The sequence below is a fragment of the Enhydra lutris genome, unplaced genomic scaffold (assembly GCF_002288905.1).
Source record: "Enhydra lutris kenyoni isolate GAN:26980312 unplaced genomic scaffold, ASM228890v2 scaffoldscaffold14, whole genome shotgun sequence".
NCBI lineage: Eukaryota > Metazoa > Chordata > Mammalia > Carnivora > Mustelidae > Enhydra > Enhydra lutris.
In genome coordinates, this window is record NW_019154098.1 from 39,436,719 (window position 1) to 39,452,548 (window position 15,830).

At 50.1% G+C, this 15,830-nt stretch overlaps 1 protein-coding gene across 1 annotated transcript in view; it reads right to left on the reverse strand.

The window, feature by feature from the left end:
* Positions 1 to 15,830, reverse strand: part of LOC111146598 (matrilin 2) — a 120,508-nt gene that overhangs the window by 15,003 nt on the left and 89,675 nt on the right. The window contains exons 9-10 of the mRNA XM_022502221.1: positions 13,006 to 13,128; positions 12,587 to 12,709 (exon numbers count right to left, since the gene is read on the reverse strand). Coding sequence (XP_022357929.1) covers positions 12,587 to 12,709; positions 13,006 to 13,128 — 246 coding nt within the window. The remainder of the gene's footprint in view (positions 1 to 12,586; positions 12,710 to 13,005; positions 13,129 to 15,830) is intronic.

Below are 15,830 nucleotides of genomic sequence, written 5' to 3' on the forward strand. Positions count from 1 at the left end.
TACTGACTTATTCATTCTTTTTTTAGTAACTTATTCCATCTTAAAAGATATTTGAGACACCTTAAATTAAAACACTGTCTTATCCCACGATGCAAATTTCAAAACAGAAAATATGTCTAGGGGCAAAAAATTCTTCATACATAAAGAGTACACAAAATAAAATCATTTCTATAAAAAATGCACAAAACACATGAAAGATGATTTATAGAAGGAGAGATATAACATGGTCTATAAATATTAGAAAATAAGTGCCTCTTTGTTGGCTATCGTATAACCATGATACCAACTTATCAAATATCTACTATGTACGCAGGTACATGGCACACTTAGGTAATCCGTTCTTCATCTGCTCATGCTGTCATCAACTATTTCATGCATTCCTACTCTGAGTCTGGTACTCTTCTAGGTTCTGGGGATTAAACCATGAATAAGACACCATTTCCACTTCTGTGAAGCTTACATTTGGCAGCAGGTGTGGGAGGGAAGAAGGGGAAAGACAAACAATAAAACAAATATGTCAGACGGGGAAATGGCTGTGGATAAAAGCAGGAGAAGGGAGAGAGAATGTGCCCAGGCCGGGGAGGGCTTGTATTTCCCATTCTGCAGGCAGATACAGTGCCCCTGAGCAGAGCCCTGAGGAGACGAGTAAGTGTGTGGTATTTGGATGGAACAGCACCCTCAGCAAGGAACAGCATTTGCAAACTGCAGAGGTGGGAGCATGTGTGGCACATTTCAAGAAAAGCAAAGAGATAGGTGGGACCCACGCAACCGAGCCTGGCAGGGGACGAGGCCGGTAAGGCCAGCAAGGGGCAGACGCTATGGGCTTCACGGGCAGCAGTGGGATCTGAGTGAAGAAGGGTCCCTGGAGGGTTTTGAGCAGTGAGGTCACATGAACTGGCTTTGTCATAAAAGGCGTACTCAGTGTGGGTGAGGTAGAGCATGGAGAGCTGAGAGAAACCTCTTCCAGGAAGCCCGGTGGCCCCGATCAGGATGGTGACAAGTGTCAGACTGTTGGCTGTATATTGAAGGTAGAGCCTACAAGCTTTGCTGATGGGTTGATTCGCAGAGGCCATCTTCATATGGATAAGAGAGAAGAGGCACGGGTGCCCGAGGTTGCAGGACAGAGCAAAAAGAAGGGCTTTGCCTCCACAGTGCTGGGGTGGCTTCTGTTTGTGACTCTGTGAAAACCAAGCTGATATTTTAAAAGCCTGATACTGAGGCCACGGGGGAAGTGACTTCTTATAAGAACAATACACAATTTTGAGTCAACGCCATCATTTCAGATGGAGGAGAATTTGACAATGGATACACATTGAAGTTATGAAAACAAGGCTCCAAAGTACATAATCACTTGTACAATCAGGCACAGACCATACACTTATTTCTAAGGCATTTTTGCAGTATTTCTTTTTGGAGGGGAGTCCTGAGAACCGCCCTGTGGATCAGTCAAGGCAACTGTTCTTATTCTCACTCACTGGGAGACTCAGGCTGGGGAAGGCTAATGGCTCGCCAAGATCAATTGCTAATAAGTGACAGCATCAGACTCAACATGGAATCTTCTGATAATAAATCCCATGTTTTCCCCCAACTACATTGCATTGCCATATGGTAAAGTAAGCCTTCAAACATGAAGGGAATTTTGCCCATCTTCTTTTGGGCAGATGTGCTGCCAAAATCTTTGAACAATGGGAAAATATTATGTTAACTAAAATTATAACTGCAGAAGAGAGTCAAAGCAGAGCTGGCCTGTCGTGTTTGCTCTGAACATGACTGACTTCTCCGGGCACAATCTAGACTCATTATTAATGCAGAACATTCCCCAGTGGCTTCGGGTCGTTCCTCACATAGTGTTGAGTGGAAATACAACTGAGTGATCCACAATACAGACACCTGGCTGGCTGTGGAGGTGAGCATTTTTTTCCCCACCATGAATTTATATTAAGAATACTCCATTTTCCAACATAATAAAACAGCTGTAACTCTTTCAGGCCAGCCTTATCAAGCCATAATCCAGACAGATACCCTCGCCCCACCCCCAACCCAGCACACCCTTTCTTTCTGGAGCTTCCCCCATGCCCTGTCCTGGCTCTGTCTCAGACCGTCATGGAGAAGAGTGGCTGAGTCTTGCCACACAGACCCTGAGCCATGGTGGTCTGCACCTGCACTGGCCAGATGCATCAGGAGCCTGCCGAGCCCAAAGCCACTGTCCACGTCACCCTTGGCTACGTACGATCACAGCAGCTCCCAGCCCAGAGTTTCTGAGTTCTCCTGAGAGCTCGTTCACATTAGCAGCTGTTCGAAATTTTATTGAGTGCATGCTTTTTTTTTTAAGATTTTTATATTTATTTATTTGAGAGAGAGAGAGAGAGAGAGAAAGAGCAAGCACAAGCAGGGGGAGGGGCAGAGGGACAGAAAGAGAAGCAGGCTACCTACTCAGAGGGGAGCCCCACATGGAGCTTGATCCCAGGACCCCAGGATCATTACCTGACCCAAAGGCAGCTGCTTAACCGACTGGGCCACCCAGGTGCCCCAACTGGGTGCATGCTTTGAAAGCACAGGTGGAGTTTGGGTTTTTAATCTTTTCCCTCCTCGTCCCCTTAGAGCATCTAATAGGTTGGCTGTAGAGCAGTGGTGAGCTCTCCACCTCATGTGAACATTAGAATCACCGGCAGAGATATTTTTAAAGGCAAAACAGGCAAATGGTTCAAAATTCAAACACATTAAAGGGGATATGTCCCCTAAGGAGGGGTATCTGGCATCATCTACCGAAGTTACACAATGGACCTTTGACCCCGGAACCTCACTTCAGGAATTCTCTCCTACAGGTACCTGGCACCACAGGAAGGGATATACTTCAAGCTATTCGTGGCAGCATTGTTTGTAATGACAAGTGGGAAACAACCCAAGTGTCTGGCAACAAGGAATTAAGCAGCTGTAAAAATAATGAGAATGTTCTCTCTGTAAAGATCTGAAATCTTCAAAAAGTATCATTGAAGGAAGAAAAAAAAAAGGCAGAAGATGGGGTATATAGAGTACAACATTTTTTGTGTGGGTAAGAAAAGGAGGAAATAAAAACATACACTTATATCTGCTTTTACTCACATAAAGAAACATGAAGGATAAATAATAAACTAATGAAAATGGTATATCAGTTATCTGTTGCTGTGTAACAAGTTACCCCAAAACCTAGTAGCTTAAAACAACAATCATTATCTCACACAGTTTCTAGGGGTCTGGAATCCAGGAGAGGCTCAGCTGGGGAGTTCTCTCTCGGGATCTCTCATGAGTCTGGGGTCACGCTGTCAGCGGGGACTGTGGTGATCTCAAGGCTCTACTGGAGCTAAAGGATGTGCTTCTGAGCTCACTCACATCTTTTTTTTTTTTTTTTAAGATTTTATTTATTTATTTATTTAACAGAGAGATCACAAGTAGACAGAGAGGCAGGCAGAGAGAGGGGGAAGCAGGCTTCCCGCTGAGCAGAGAGTCCGATGCGGGGCTCAATCCCAGGACCCTGAGATCATGACCTGAGCCGAAGGCAGAAGCTTAACCCATTAAGCCACCCAGGCGCCCTTCACTCACATCTTTATTGGCCAACATCACTCAGCTCCTCACTGGAAGGAGGCTTTAGTTCCTCAGCATGTGGGCTTCTCCACAGGGTAGCTTATAACATGGCTTCCCCAAGAGCCAATGATCCAAGAAATGATTGAGAGGGCTCCAGATGGCAGCCACAGTCTCTTATAACTTAATTTGAGAAGTGACAAGCCATGGTTCTTTCCATATGCTATGGGTCACACAGACCAACAGTGAAGGAGGAGACCATACAAGTGTTTGACTACCGGGAGATGAGGATCACTGGTGGCCATCTTGGAGGCTGGCTACCACCACTTACTGACAGGAAGGGAGGTAGGGAATAGGAGTGCAAGAGAGGGAGCAAAGCTTCTTTTTTTTTTTTTTTAAAGATTTTATTTATTTATTTCTTAGAGTGAGCACAGGTAGACAGAGTGGCAGGTAGAGGCAGGGGGAGAAGCAGGCTCCCCGCTGAGCAAGAAGCCCGATGCGGAACTTGATCCCAGGACGCTGGGATCATGACCTGAGCTGAAGGCAGCCGCTTAACCAACTGAGCCTCCCAGGCATCCCAGGAGCAAAGCTTCTTAATGTACATTTTTTTCATATTGTTTTGAGTCTTAAACAATGTAAACCCCTTATTATTCCTCTTTTTTTTTTTTTTTTTAAGAGAGATAGAGAGCATGTGCACATGGTGCAGGGGGGCAGGAGGTGGGGCAAGGAAGAGGCAATCTTGTGACCCTAAGATCGTGACCTGAGCTCAAATGAAGAGTCAGATGCTTAACCGACTGAGCCACTCTGGCGCCCCAACCTCTTACCTACTTCAAAAATAGGCCAAAATTTAAATAAAAATTCTTATGGGGAGCAAAGGATTTACAATGAAAAGTTTGCCTCTCTCTTACCTTTGACCCTCTACATCATCACTTTTAAAGCCTACACCATCATTTAACCAGTGTTTTATTCAGGTGGGCATTTAGGCGGTGCCTAGTCTCCTACTATTATAAACATTATTGTAATGGATATTGTAGCGTATATAGTTTCACCTACAACATGAAGACCTATCTGAAAGATAAATATCTGGAAGCAAAAATGCCCAGTTAAAAGGTATGAACATTTAAAAGCTGATAAACATTTCCAAGTTGTCCTCTAACGAGGTTATACCAGTGTAAGATAGTCCTGGCTTCTGGGGGTCTAGGGTGCTTCCTGGGCATCTGGCTGTCTTAAAAGCCCCACAGATGATTCCAATAAACTACCTGGGGAGGGATGCTGGTGTTGGACCCAGACCTTATGCCAGAGACCTTCTCAAGCATCTAGATTACTCTGTGCCTGCACCAGCAAGAACCAGACACCACTGTCTTTCTCTTGAGCCGCTGCATCTACTGACTGGTTTCCACACAATCTTTACCCGCTCCAATTCATTCCCTCCCCTTGTCCTAAGTCCTCTTTTCAAAATGCACATCTTCTCACATCACTTCCACCCTCTGCCTGAGATCCTCAGAGTCTTTGGAAAAGACAGAATCCCTGAAGTGTCCTCTGGGCCACCCTCCCCCAGCTGTGAGCACCGTTGTTCAATGCGTACCTCAGTACCAAGCCGGGGGCCCAGCCACCACCATGGTCGGCACAGCCACTTCTCTGCCTCTCCTTCCTCAGTCTCCCTGCCCTCCCCCCATCTCTTGAGGTCTTCCTGGACCTCCCCACACGGGGCCTCAAAGCAGCAGGCATCTGCCCCTCTGAAACCACTGCTGTCACTGAACAGGGAGTCACCTGCTGGTTTGGGTCTTCACCTGTGCTCTCCCTGGGCTGTGCTCGCATGGGCTCTGATCAAGAGACCACACGCTCACTCCGCCTGCCCTTTCCTCCTGCATCTCCCATTGCCCAGTGCAATGCCTGGTACACAGCAGGCCCTGTAAACACCTGGTGAGTAAAAAGAAACATTTCCTCAGGTTCCCACTCTGAAAGTTAAGGGTAACTAGACCCTCCACCCAGGGGTTTTGTGCAGATTTTTTTTTTTAAGATTTTATTTATTCATCTGAGAGAGACAGAGAGAGAGCATGAGTAGGAGAGGGGCAGAGGGAGAGGGAGAAGCAGACTCCCACTGAGCAGGGAGCCCAGTGCAGGGCTCCATCCCAGGACCCAGAACACAACCTGAGCCAAAGGCAGATGCCTAACCATCTGAGCCACCCAGGCACCCTTTATTTTTATTTTATTAAAGGTTTTACTTGGGGGGGATGCACCTGGGTGGCCCAGTCAGTTAAACATCTGACTTGGCCTCAGCTAAGGTCTTGATCTCAGAGTCATGAACTCAAGCCCTGCATTGGGTGTGGAGCATACTTTTTAAAAAAAAATTATTTTTAAGTAATCTCTATACCCAACATGAGACTTCAACTCATCACCCCAAGATCAAGAGTCACATGTTTTACTGACTGAGCCAGCCTGGTGCCCCTAAGATTTTATTTTATCATTTTATTAAACATTTTTTTAAAGATTTTATTTATTTATTTGACAGACAGAGATCACAAGTAGGCAGTGAGGCAGGCAGAGAGAGGAGGAAGCAGGCTCCTCACTGAGCAGAAAGCCCGATGTGGGGCTCGATCCCAGGACCCTGGGACCATGACCTGAGCCGAAGGCGGAGGCTTTAACCCACTGAGCCACCCAGGCATGCCTAAACATTTTATTTTTAAGTAATCTCTATACCCAACGTGGGGCTTGAACTCATGACCCCAAGATTAAGAGTTGCATGGGCAAGGGCACCTGAGTGGCTCAGTTGGTTGAGCACCTGACTTTGGCTCGGGTCATGATCTCAGGGTCCTGGGATCAAGCCCCCTGTCAGGCTCCCTGCTCAGCAGGGAGTCTGCTTGTCCCTCTGCCCCCACTACTCCCAGCTCATGCTTGCTCTCTTTCTCTCTCTCAAATAAATAAATAAAATCTCACCAAAAAAAGAGAGAGTTGCACATGCAGATGTTTTTTGTTTTTTTAAAAGATTTTATTTATTTATTTGACAGAGAGAGAGAGACAGTGAGAGAGGGAATACAAGCAGGGGGAGCAGGAGAGGGAGAAGCAGGCTTCCCGCCAAGCAGGGAGCCCGATGCGGGGCTCGATCCCAGGACCCTGGGACCATGACCTTAATGACTGAGCCCCTCAGGCGCCCTGTGCAGATGTTTTAAATGAGAGCCCTGTGGAGGCTGGATGCTGGGGGGTCCTCACTCTCTCCCCCACACCAGCCTTGCAGAGCGCACACTTCACATCTGCTCAGCAAAATGTCCAGTTTCTATCAATCCCATCGAGGATGCTCTGGGTCACTCATAAGTTAAAGAACCACATGTGGTAAGTTAGAAAACGCCCAAAGTGTACTGCAGTCAACTTCCTGACCACAGGTTCTAACTGCTTCCTCTTCAACCAAGAGGGAAACCAACTTGGAGTCAGCTTCTTCCCAGAGCCAGACGGTCCCCTATGGGAAAGTACTTCAGTGTTTCTAGAACAGGCAGAGGGAGCCACCATTCCTGAGTCATCATCATGGGGCACCTTCAGCCCAGGGAGAACCGTCGGTACCCCAGCAAGGAGTTCATCCATTCAGCAAGTGTTTCTGGAGCACTGTGCTGAGCACAGGCCTTGTCTTGGGGCTGGAAGGGCCCGGGAGATTAACCGGTCCAACCCTTTATTTTAGAGCTGAGGAAACAGATGGCCAGAGAGAAGAAGTGACTTTCCCAAGGTCTCTGAGTCTGCCGAGGTGAACTGTGTCAGCTGTGCTGGGGACAAAGGTGGGATTAGACCACAAATCTACCACCTTCGTGTTTTCTGGTCCAACAGCACATCCTAGCTCGGCAGAGTCTCCTCAGGCTGGGAGATTGTCAGAGGACAGAATCAAATCATTTCCTCAAAGGAGGCTGGGCCTCCAAACAGTATGATGTAACTCTAGAGGCTGTAGGTGGTCTGTCCCCCTGCTCCTCAGGTCCTGTTCTCCCCCGCTGCCCTCGGGCACTCGGTACTCAACACTCAGCACACTCACTCTCTGGGCTTCTGCATGCTGTTTCCTGTGCCTGGGAAGCTCTTCCTCTTCTGTCTTAGGCTGTTCTGGCTCCTATATCAAAATACCATAGACTGGGTGGCTGGTAAACAGCAGAAATTTATAGCCTCCGGTGCTGGAGGCTGGCATCTGAGATCAAGGTGCCAGCATGGTTGGGTGAGGAACCTCTTCCAGGCTGGAGACCTCTCCCTGTACCCTCACATGGTGGAAGGGACTGGGGGGGGGGTTCTGCGGGATCCCCTTTATTAGGCAACTAATCCCACTCAGGAGAGCCCCAGGCTCATGACCTGATAACCCCCAAAGCCCCACCTTCTGATATCATCGCCTGTGGGAGTTAGGATGTCAACATATGAATTTGGGAGGATAGCAACACTCAGTCCTTCAAACCCTCCATCTCTGGCTAGCTCACTCCTTCAATCTCCAGATGTCAGATCAACCATCTCCTTCTCAGGAAACTTTCTCTAGACTAGCTGAGGGTCCCTCAGCCCCACACCCCTGGGGCGCCTCTTCTTCCCATATCACATGAAAGGTTTTTAATTTCCTTCTTCCCTGAGAAACTTTAAACTCTCATCAGGGCAGAAACAGAACCGGCATCCACCCCAGGGAGGCAGGCTCAGTGCCCGGCACGACGTGCCCAGCACACTGCAAGTTCAGGGTCAATATCTGTGGAGAATGAGAGCAAACAGACCGAGAGCTTAAGGAGGTGCCTGGACTCAAATCCAGAGTCTAGACTGAGGACAAACTACCGAGAAACATCACTTAAATAAAACAGAGGAGATACGAAAATCTCAGGAGGCAGGAAGAACACATTTTCCCTCTAGGAGAAGAATGCACTTCCTTTCATCCTTAAGGAGGCAGGTCCATGCCTTCCCTTCAGCCCCCATCTTGAAGGGGATCTACAATCTGGGATCAGGATGATTACAGGTTTCAGGACAAAGCAGGGGTGTTCAGGACCCACATCCCACAGGCCTGCGCGCTGACGGAGACGGCGGCGCTCCCATCCAGATTCCAGATCCGATGAGTCACGGATGTCTGTGGCATGGCCATGGCTGGATCATGTGTTCCGTGGTCTCGCACCTCTGTGGTGCTGACAGACAGCAATCCTGTGTCTGCGGCTCCACGTAGGAGGTTGTGAAAACCAGCCCAGCCCCAGAGGGAGAAAGCCACCGTGGCCTGCCAGGAGGGTAATGAGGGCCCGGAGATAGAATTACACCATTTGGGGGCGTTTCTTATAATAAAACTAGGAGCAGCTAATCATTCTCTAACTCTGTAATGGCTTTTGCTCAGACAACCCCAAAAATGGCTGAGCTGAGTCGTCCCCTTAGAGGGCACCTCACTCTGGGCACAAGGTCCCGAATCAGGGGACCCAGGTTCTGGTCCTGACTGTGCCGCTGACCCTCAGGCCCAGCTTGGAGGCACCAGTTCCCTTCCTGGACTTGTTTCCCACCAAAGAAACGGAAGACCTCGAAGCTTCCTTCTACTCCTGTAATGTGAATACACTGAGGGTGAAGGTGGTCTTCTCCCCTCACTCCATGCTAAGGACTGAATTGTGTCTACCTCCCCACTACCAAATTCATACTTTGCAATCCTACCCCCCAGTGTGGGGGTTTTGGGAAATGAGATCTTTGGGAGGTAAGGAAGTAATGAGCTACAGATGAGGTGGGGACCCCATGATGGGATTAGGGTCCTTAGAGCTTGTTCTTGTCCCCCCACCCCCCGCCCTCCAACTACCACCATGAGAAGATGCAGCAAGAAGGCAGCCATCTGCAAGGCAAGAAGAGGGTTCTCATCAGAACATGACCATGCCGGCACCTTGATTTGGGACTTCCAGCTTCCCGAAGGCTCCCTGTAGCGGCTGGACAAGGATTCCCAGTGTTCTGTGGTTTGTGGCCCAGATTCCCGTCAGCACCCTGCCCTTGCCAGAGTCTGACAGCACCCTCTGGGGCTCATGAGTCTGACTTCTCCTGGGGTGGCCCATCTCTACGGCCCCTCCGATGGAAGCAGGCCCAGCCCTAGGAGGTAGGTCTCTAAGGCAAGGTGCTACCTCAGCCATTGCCTCACTGCAGGGCAGTCTAACGGTGGGAGGAAAGCTAGGGTTTAAAGCAGTTTACAAGTTCCCCCAAACATTTCAAATTTGTCTCTCCCTGTGCCCCTTGGCAACCCTGACGGAGAGGCAGAAATCATCATTCCAAGTTGACAGTTGAGCAATCTGATCCAGAAAGGGTCAAGTCTTTTGGCCGGGGTGGAAGCAGCAATATTTAAACCCAGTCTCTGGGCTCTTAGTTTAGTATTCTTTTGACTCTGGCACATCATTTCTCAGATCTGTGCAAAGGGTAGCATGGGGTGAGAGGGCAGAGAAGACACGCCCAGTGGGCTGGCAGCGGGAAGTTCTCCATGGGGAATGTTGTCTACAGGCGGGGTTTCCACCAGCAAGGCTGGGAAGGGAAGGCGGCGCTAAATGGAGAAAGGACAGCCTGGAGGTACAGTGGCCACTCAGAGAATACTGGGACTTACTCTCTTGAGGAACTGGAGGGATCAGGGAAGACCTGGGTGGGGCTCGAGAGGTGGAGGAAGGGATTCTCTGACATTGCCAAGTTGAGAAATGCAACTGGAACTTTCTTTGGGGGACAATGGGGAGCCACTGAAGGCTGCTGCACAGGGATCAGGGCCTGTGCCCGGTGCCACAGGAGAAAAAGACAGGTGGTCTCTGACCATTCACTCTCTCACTCGATGAACTTGGTTGAGGATCTCCTGTGGGCCAGGCCTGGGAACTCTAACTCAGAACAAGACTCAGTGTCACCCCCAGGAGCTGGCATCCTAGTGGACAGTGGGCTCTGTGCATATCCAGCCTACGGAGTCTTTACTGATGCTGGGATGCCCTTGCAAAAGTCTACCTCAGGGAAGTCACCAGGAGCTAGAAGGGGAGGAGGCCTCTCAGCTGCAGCTTCTATAAGACACTACCTCATTCCCCTCCCCACCGTAGCCAAAGTCTGCACATCAACCCCACAATGCAAGTCTCTTGGGGAGAACCTACAATCACAGTTTGGGGGCCAAGGACATGAAGAAGGGAGGACAGGCTTCATCCCAGCAGCTGGAGAGCCCAGGGTGCCTGCAGGTGGATGGGGGTAAAACAATGCCCACATAGTTTCAGGGCCCTGGGAATGTGGGTCTGCCCTCTATGCTTCAGAGAACCTTCTGGAAAGTGAGTGAAGTGTTCTTCAGGCCACCTGCTATCAAGGCTCTAAGAGGAGGCCGCCTGTCTAAAGAGTGAAAGACACCCTCACACACTGAGCCGGGCCTGGCTGGCCCGTGGCAGGCTCCCCCCTTCCCCAGCACAGCAGATTGTTCCAAAAAGTTGGAGTCATGTCGTCAGGCTCTTTGTCAACTGGCACAGAGCCGGGAAACATAGCCCCCAGTTAACGATGGCCACACTGAAAACAAAGCCTATTATTACAGGACAGGGTGGCTGAATCATCCCAGGGCAAACAGACAGCCTTCATTTAGGGGAAGAGTTCCCATTCATTTCTTTATGAATGGGAACCACCATTCTCAGAGGATAATTCTGACCTATCTGATCATCTAAGAAGCCTTCAGAGTCACAACCACATATAAATAGATACACATCAAAATTCACTTCTGATTGCACTGCACTTAAACGGGCAAAGGTGCAACATTTAAAAGTGTCAGAGGCCTCACTCCTATGGACCTGGGTGAGGAGGGATGGGCATGAGACCGTAAGGGGCCGTGTTTGCTGGGAAGGGCTGTGAGAATTTCTTAGACACCCTCCAGCCAGCTAATAGTGGGCTCTTGATAATCACAGTAAGGTGTGGGGCGGGGCGGGGGGGAGCAGAAGTCAGTGCGGGTGGGTAGACAAAGGAAGGACACGAATAATCCAAGATGATGGAAAATTAAAGCAAACCAATAAAAAACCATTCCTCTGGCTCTGGCATGCAGTCCCACGCAGATGCAGTTCCCCACGCCCACCCTCCTTCTGCACCCCAACGCCCACCCCCTCCCCGTGCCAGTGGCAGTAGCCGCAGGCCAGCCACACAGGGATGACCCATCCGCGAGAATCTATCGCTAACTAGGAAAACGTTATCTCGCCATCTGCAGGGAGGGGCGCACCGCAGCTCAGCCACCCATGTGAAAGGCCACTATGGTACCCGCAGTCAGGGAAGTTCCCTGTCACCAGAAAGACCAGCAGGCTAGGGGGAAGGACAACTGTAGCGCTTTCCCTCCATTTTTGACGCCTTCTGTCAAAATAACTATTTTTTCCGTCTTTACCTTAGTCCACTGGGAGTGCAGGGCAGAAAACACAACATTCTCCAGTGAGAGAGGGAGATCTAAGGGCCAATTTTTTTTTTTTTTTTAATTAATGGAACAGGGGGGCGCCTGGGTGGCTCAGTCATCAAGCATCTGCCTTTGGCTCAGGTCATGATCCCATGGTTCTGGGATCGAGCTGCACATCGGGCTCCCTGCTCAGCAGAAAGCCTGATTCTCCCTCTCCCACTCCCCCCCTGCTTATATTCCCTCTCTCACTGTCTCTCTCTGTCTCTGTCAAAGAAATAAATTAAAAATCTTTTTTTAGATAATTAATTAATTAATTAATGGAACAGGAATTGGGGCTAGCTGCAAGGATATATGTGCTCAGGAATCATCACTGTCAACCTCTCCATCTGCTGACAGATTATGTGGTTGGGGGAAGGAAGTTTTCTCAGGAGCCTCCCCTTCTCCCAAGACTGACTTCTATGGAGTCCCACAGACCAAAGCTGGGACCCACTCCTTTAACAGAGGGAGCCTTAGACTCCTGACTCAACCTGAGCTGCGGTTTCCCCACAAGGGGGACTCCACAGTGGGGAGAAGCACTAGGGCTCAAATCACTGAACGAGGCCTTTAATGCCCACTCGCACAGGCCCAGCAAAACCCTGCCTGGCTCTGCGCTCTACCCACAGCTGGCCTGTGCCAAGTCCCACTTGTCGCCGGACCCAGAGCACTCACTGGCACAGGTCTTCCCGTCCCCTCGGAGCGCATGTCCCTCGGGACACTGACAAGCAAAGGACCGGTCTGTGTTGACGCAGGCGTATTCACAACCGTGGTCGCTCAGCAAGCAATAATCCGCCCCTGCAAAGCCAGACAGCCAGGTGAGATGGGCTTGAAGGCTCTGGGCTCCTGAGGATGGCCATCAAGGGACCCCCATGTTGTCTGTCTCCCCCCGCTCACCCCACAAAGTCATGCAGTCTGCTCCCCCACCCCTCAAGGGCATGCAGCCCCCGGACGTCCGCCACCATCAGTCCCCAGAGCACAGAAAAGGCCAGAGGACCAGGAGGGCCCTGAACCACCCTCCTCTGAGGCGGCCATGTTTTTCACTCCCATTGCAAAGATTTTCCACAGAAGAGAAGCATAGCGGGGGGGCTTACTAGAGCAGGTCTTGAGGTCCTCGTTGATGAGGAAGCCTTCCGAGCACTGGCAGACGTAGGAATCCTCCGTGTTCAGACACAGTTGCTCACAGCCATGCTCCTGCTGTGCACAGTGATCCACTCCTGCATTTGTCACACAGGAAAACACAAAATAACCCGACAATAAGGCTCACCAGCTGCGGGCATTAAAAACACCTACGCCTGTGTGGGGGTGGAGGGATGGGGTCCTAGGAGCTATTGACTTCATTGGCATTACAAAGAGCACTGCTGGAAGGTTCCATTCCACCTGGTGCAACGGGCCTCTGGAAATTCAGCCTTGTTTGTTCGTTCTCGCATTTCTGTGCTTGAGGAGTGAAGTGTCTACACCTCCCGTGTTAGGGTTAGTGACAGCAGCACTTTGTGCCAGGGCCTTGGCGCCCTCATCTACAGTCCCCAGGGCCACAGGCAGGTGTGAGTCCTATCTCAGAGAGGAAATCGAGGTTCAGGGAGGCCCAGCTGCCTGCCCAAAGCCACACAGCTTAAGAATGAGGGCGGTGGCGTCACACGAGCTGGGCTGAAATCCCACTGATACCACTTCCTAGCCAGGCAATGCTGGGCTTCCCCACCTGAGAAGTGGGGATGACGACGGCTGCTTTCTTAGAGGAACGTGGTGAGGAGAAGACCTGACACAGGTACGGCCCTCAGACTAGAGCTGGCACAGGGTAATCACTGAGGGGAAGCTTACTAAGTATTGCTGGGAAAGAACTAATGGTAAAGTTTCATTTTTCTCTGAAAATGACACAGAAAAAGTGTTTTCATCCCCCCTACCCAGGACACCCAGATGCAGGAAACAACCCAGAGCCACAGGCTGCCTGTGTGGCCGATCCTGGCGCCCGAGCCCAGCACAGCTGGCCCCGCTGGGCAGTGAGCAGTAAAGGACAGTGAACACAGAGCTGTGGTGAGCGGCTCCCACAGACAGCCCCACAGGCTGCCTCCCAGATTTCCTTGATGGAGAAAACGCATATCCAGGGACTGGAGACACATTGAAGGCCTTGTGCCGGGCCTCTGGCTCCGCAGAAGGGCCCAGGATGGTGCCTTCTGGAACATTCCACTATTGGATGCGCCTACTGCAAACTCTTGCAAGATCTCAGGGGCCAGAAGCCCGGATTCACATCTTGGTTCCACCGTGAACCAGTCATGGGACGCTGGGAAAGTTACTTAATCCTTTGGTGCCATAGTTTTCTTGTCTTTGAATAGGGATAAGGCTGTAGATGTCTCCTATGGCTACAGTGAGGATAGAGTGAGTGGGTGCCTGGAAAGGACTCACCACAGCCTCAAGGAGTATGCACCTCATAAGGGCTTGCTGTCATTAGGGCTGGGGCTCCCTGAGTACTTAAGGGGAACAGGTTACCATGGCCTTCTTTGAGAACTCCTAGGAAGAAATGGTTTGGTTTATACTCTCTTGAAGCAAAGCGGTCTTTCTTATTTGATCCAAGAGACAGTATGGCCCATTCTCTTCTGGGGCCCATTCTGAGCCCTGCTAGGTTCCCTCAAGGCAGGCTGGGAGAGAGGAACAGGCATGGCCCCTAGGGCTCTAGGTGGGCTCCATCAGGTTGTGCCAGGTCTGTCCTGGGACACTTGCCAGGGCGGTCAGCTGGCTGACCCCTCACTCCTGGAAGAAGGCAGAATGTACCCAGATCCATCTTTACCAGGGCATCCCCTGCTCCCCACAGGCTTCTCAGTAGGACTCGGAGATTTCCAGAGGCAAGTGCAGAGCAGCACTAACTTTCTGGTTCAAAAGTTCTTTGACCTCCGAGATCAGTCCTTAGAAAGCCTACTGGAGGCACTTTGTTCCCTCTACAGACTGAAGGGGCACAAGTTTTCCTGAGGATTGCTCTATACCTAATACTTCATCTGTGAAATTTCCCCTTCTGGCAGTCTGAGGTCCAAATGTTCAACAGCTGCTCTGTTCTCATTCACAATCTCGCTCTGTCCACAAAGCCGGAGCAGATGTGCAGCCTGCCGGGTAGAGAGCCGCACAAAGGGCCCCTTCTGTGCCGGGCCATGTCACGGAGCCCCTCTCCCAGTGGAGCAGGGTCACAGGCCCCCACGGCAGCGCTCATGAGCCCCAACCCCCCACTGGCCTGGACCAGTGGAGACTGTGCCTCATAAACCATGATGGAACCTTCCAGCTGGCAAAGCCTGCAAGTTTCCATGCATTTACATCACCAAATGGAGATTTGTTGTGCCTCTTACACAAGAAAATTAAGAAAGGCTTCACAAAAAGTCCCATATTTCCCAGCTCCGCCCTCAGACCAGCTCTGTGGTAGCCCACGTACTTTCTGAGGTCTGTCCCTTTTGGCCCCTTGTCCTAGCCTGCAGCCACACTGGTCACTCTCCCAGGCTCCGTGGTCATAATGAATGATGATCTTTCATTGTGTTTTCCTTGTGCCAGGCCCAGGCTAAGAGACTGAAATGGTCCTGCTTATTCCCCTTAAAAACTCAAGCACATCATTACTGCTACTACTGTCACTTCTTTAAACAGTTGGGAAAATCAAGGCTTAGCAAAGTTACATACCTTGCCTGGGAACACATGTCTGGTAGGTAGTCGTGCTTGGATTTTAGATTCCAGCAGGTCTGGCTTAATCAGCGCTCTCAACAGCGAAGACTAATATTAGCTGATATTTATTGAGCGCTCATTAATATTTAGTAGCAATTTGAAACATTTCCTCAGTTTCCTACTCTGAAAATTAAGGGTAACCAGACCGTCCAACCAGGGCTTTTGTGCAGATGTTTTAGCAGCACTTTTATTTTTTTTAATTTAAATTCAATCAATTAACACATGG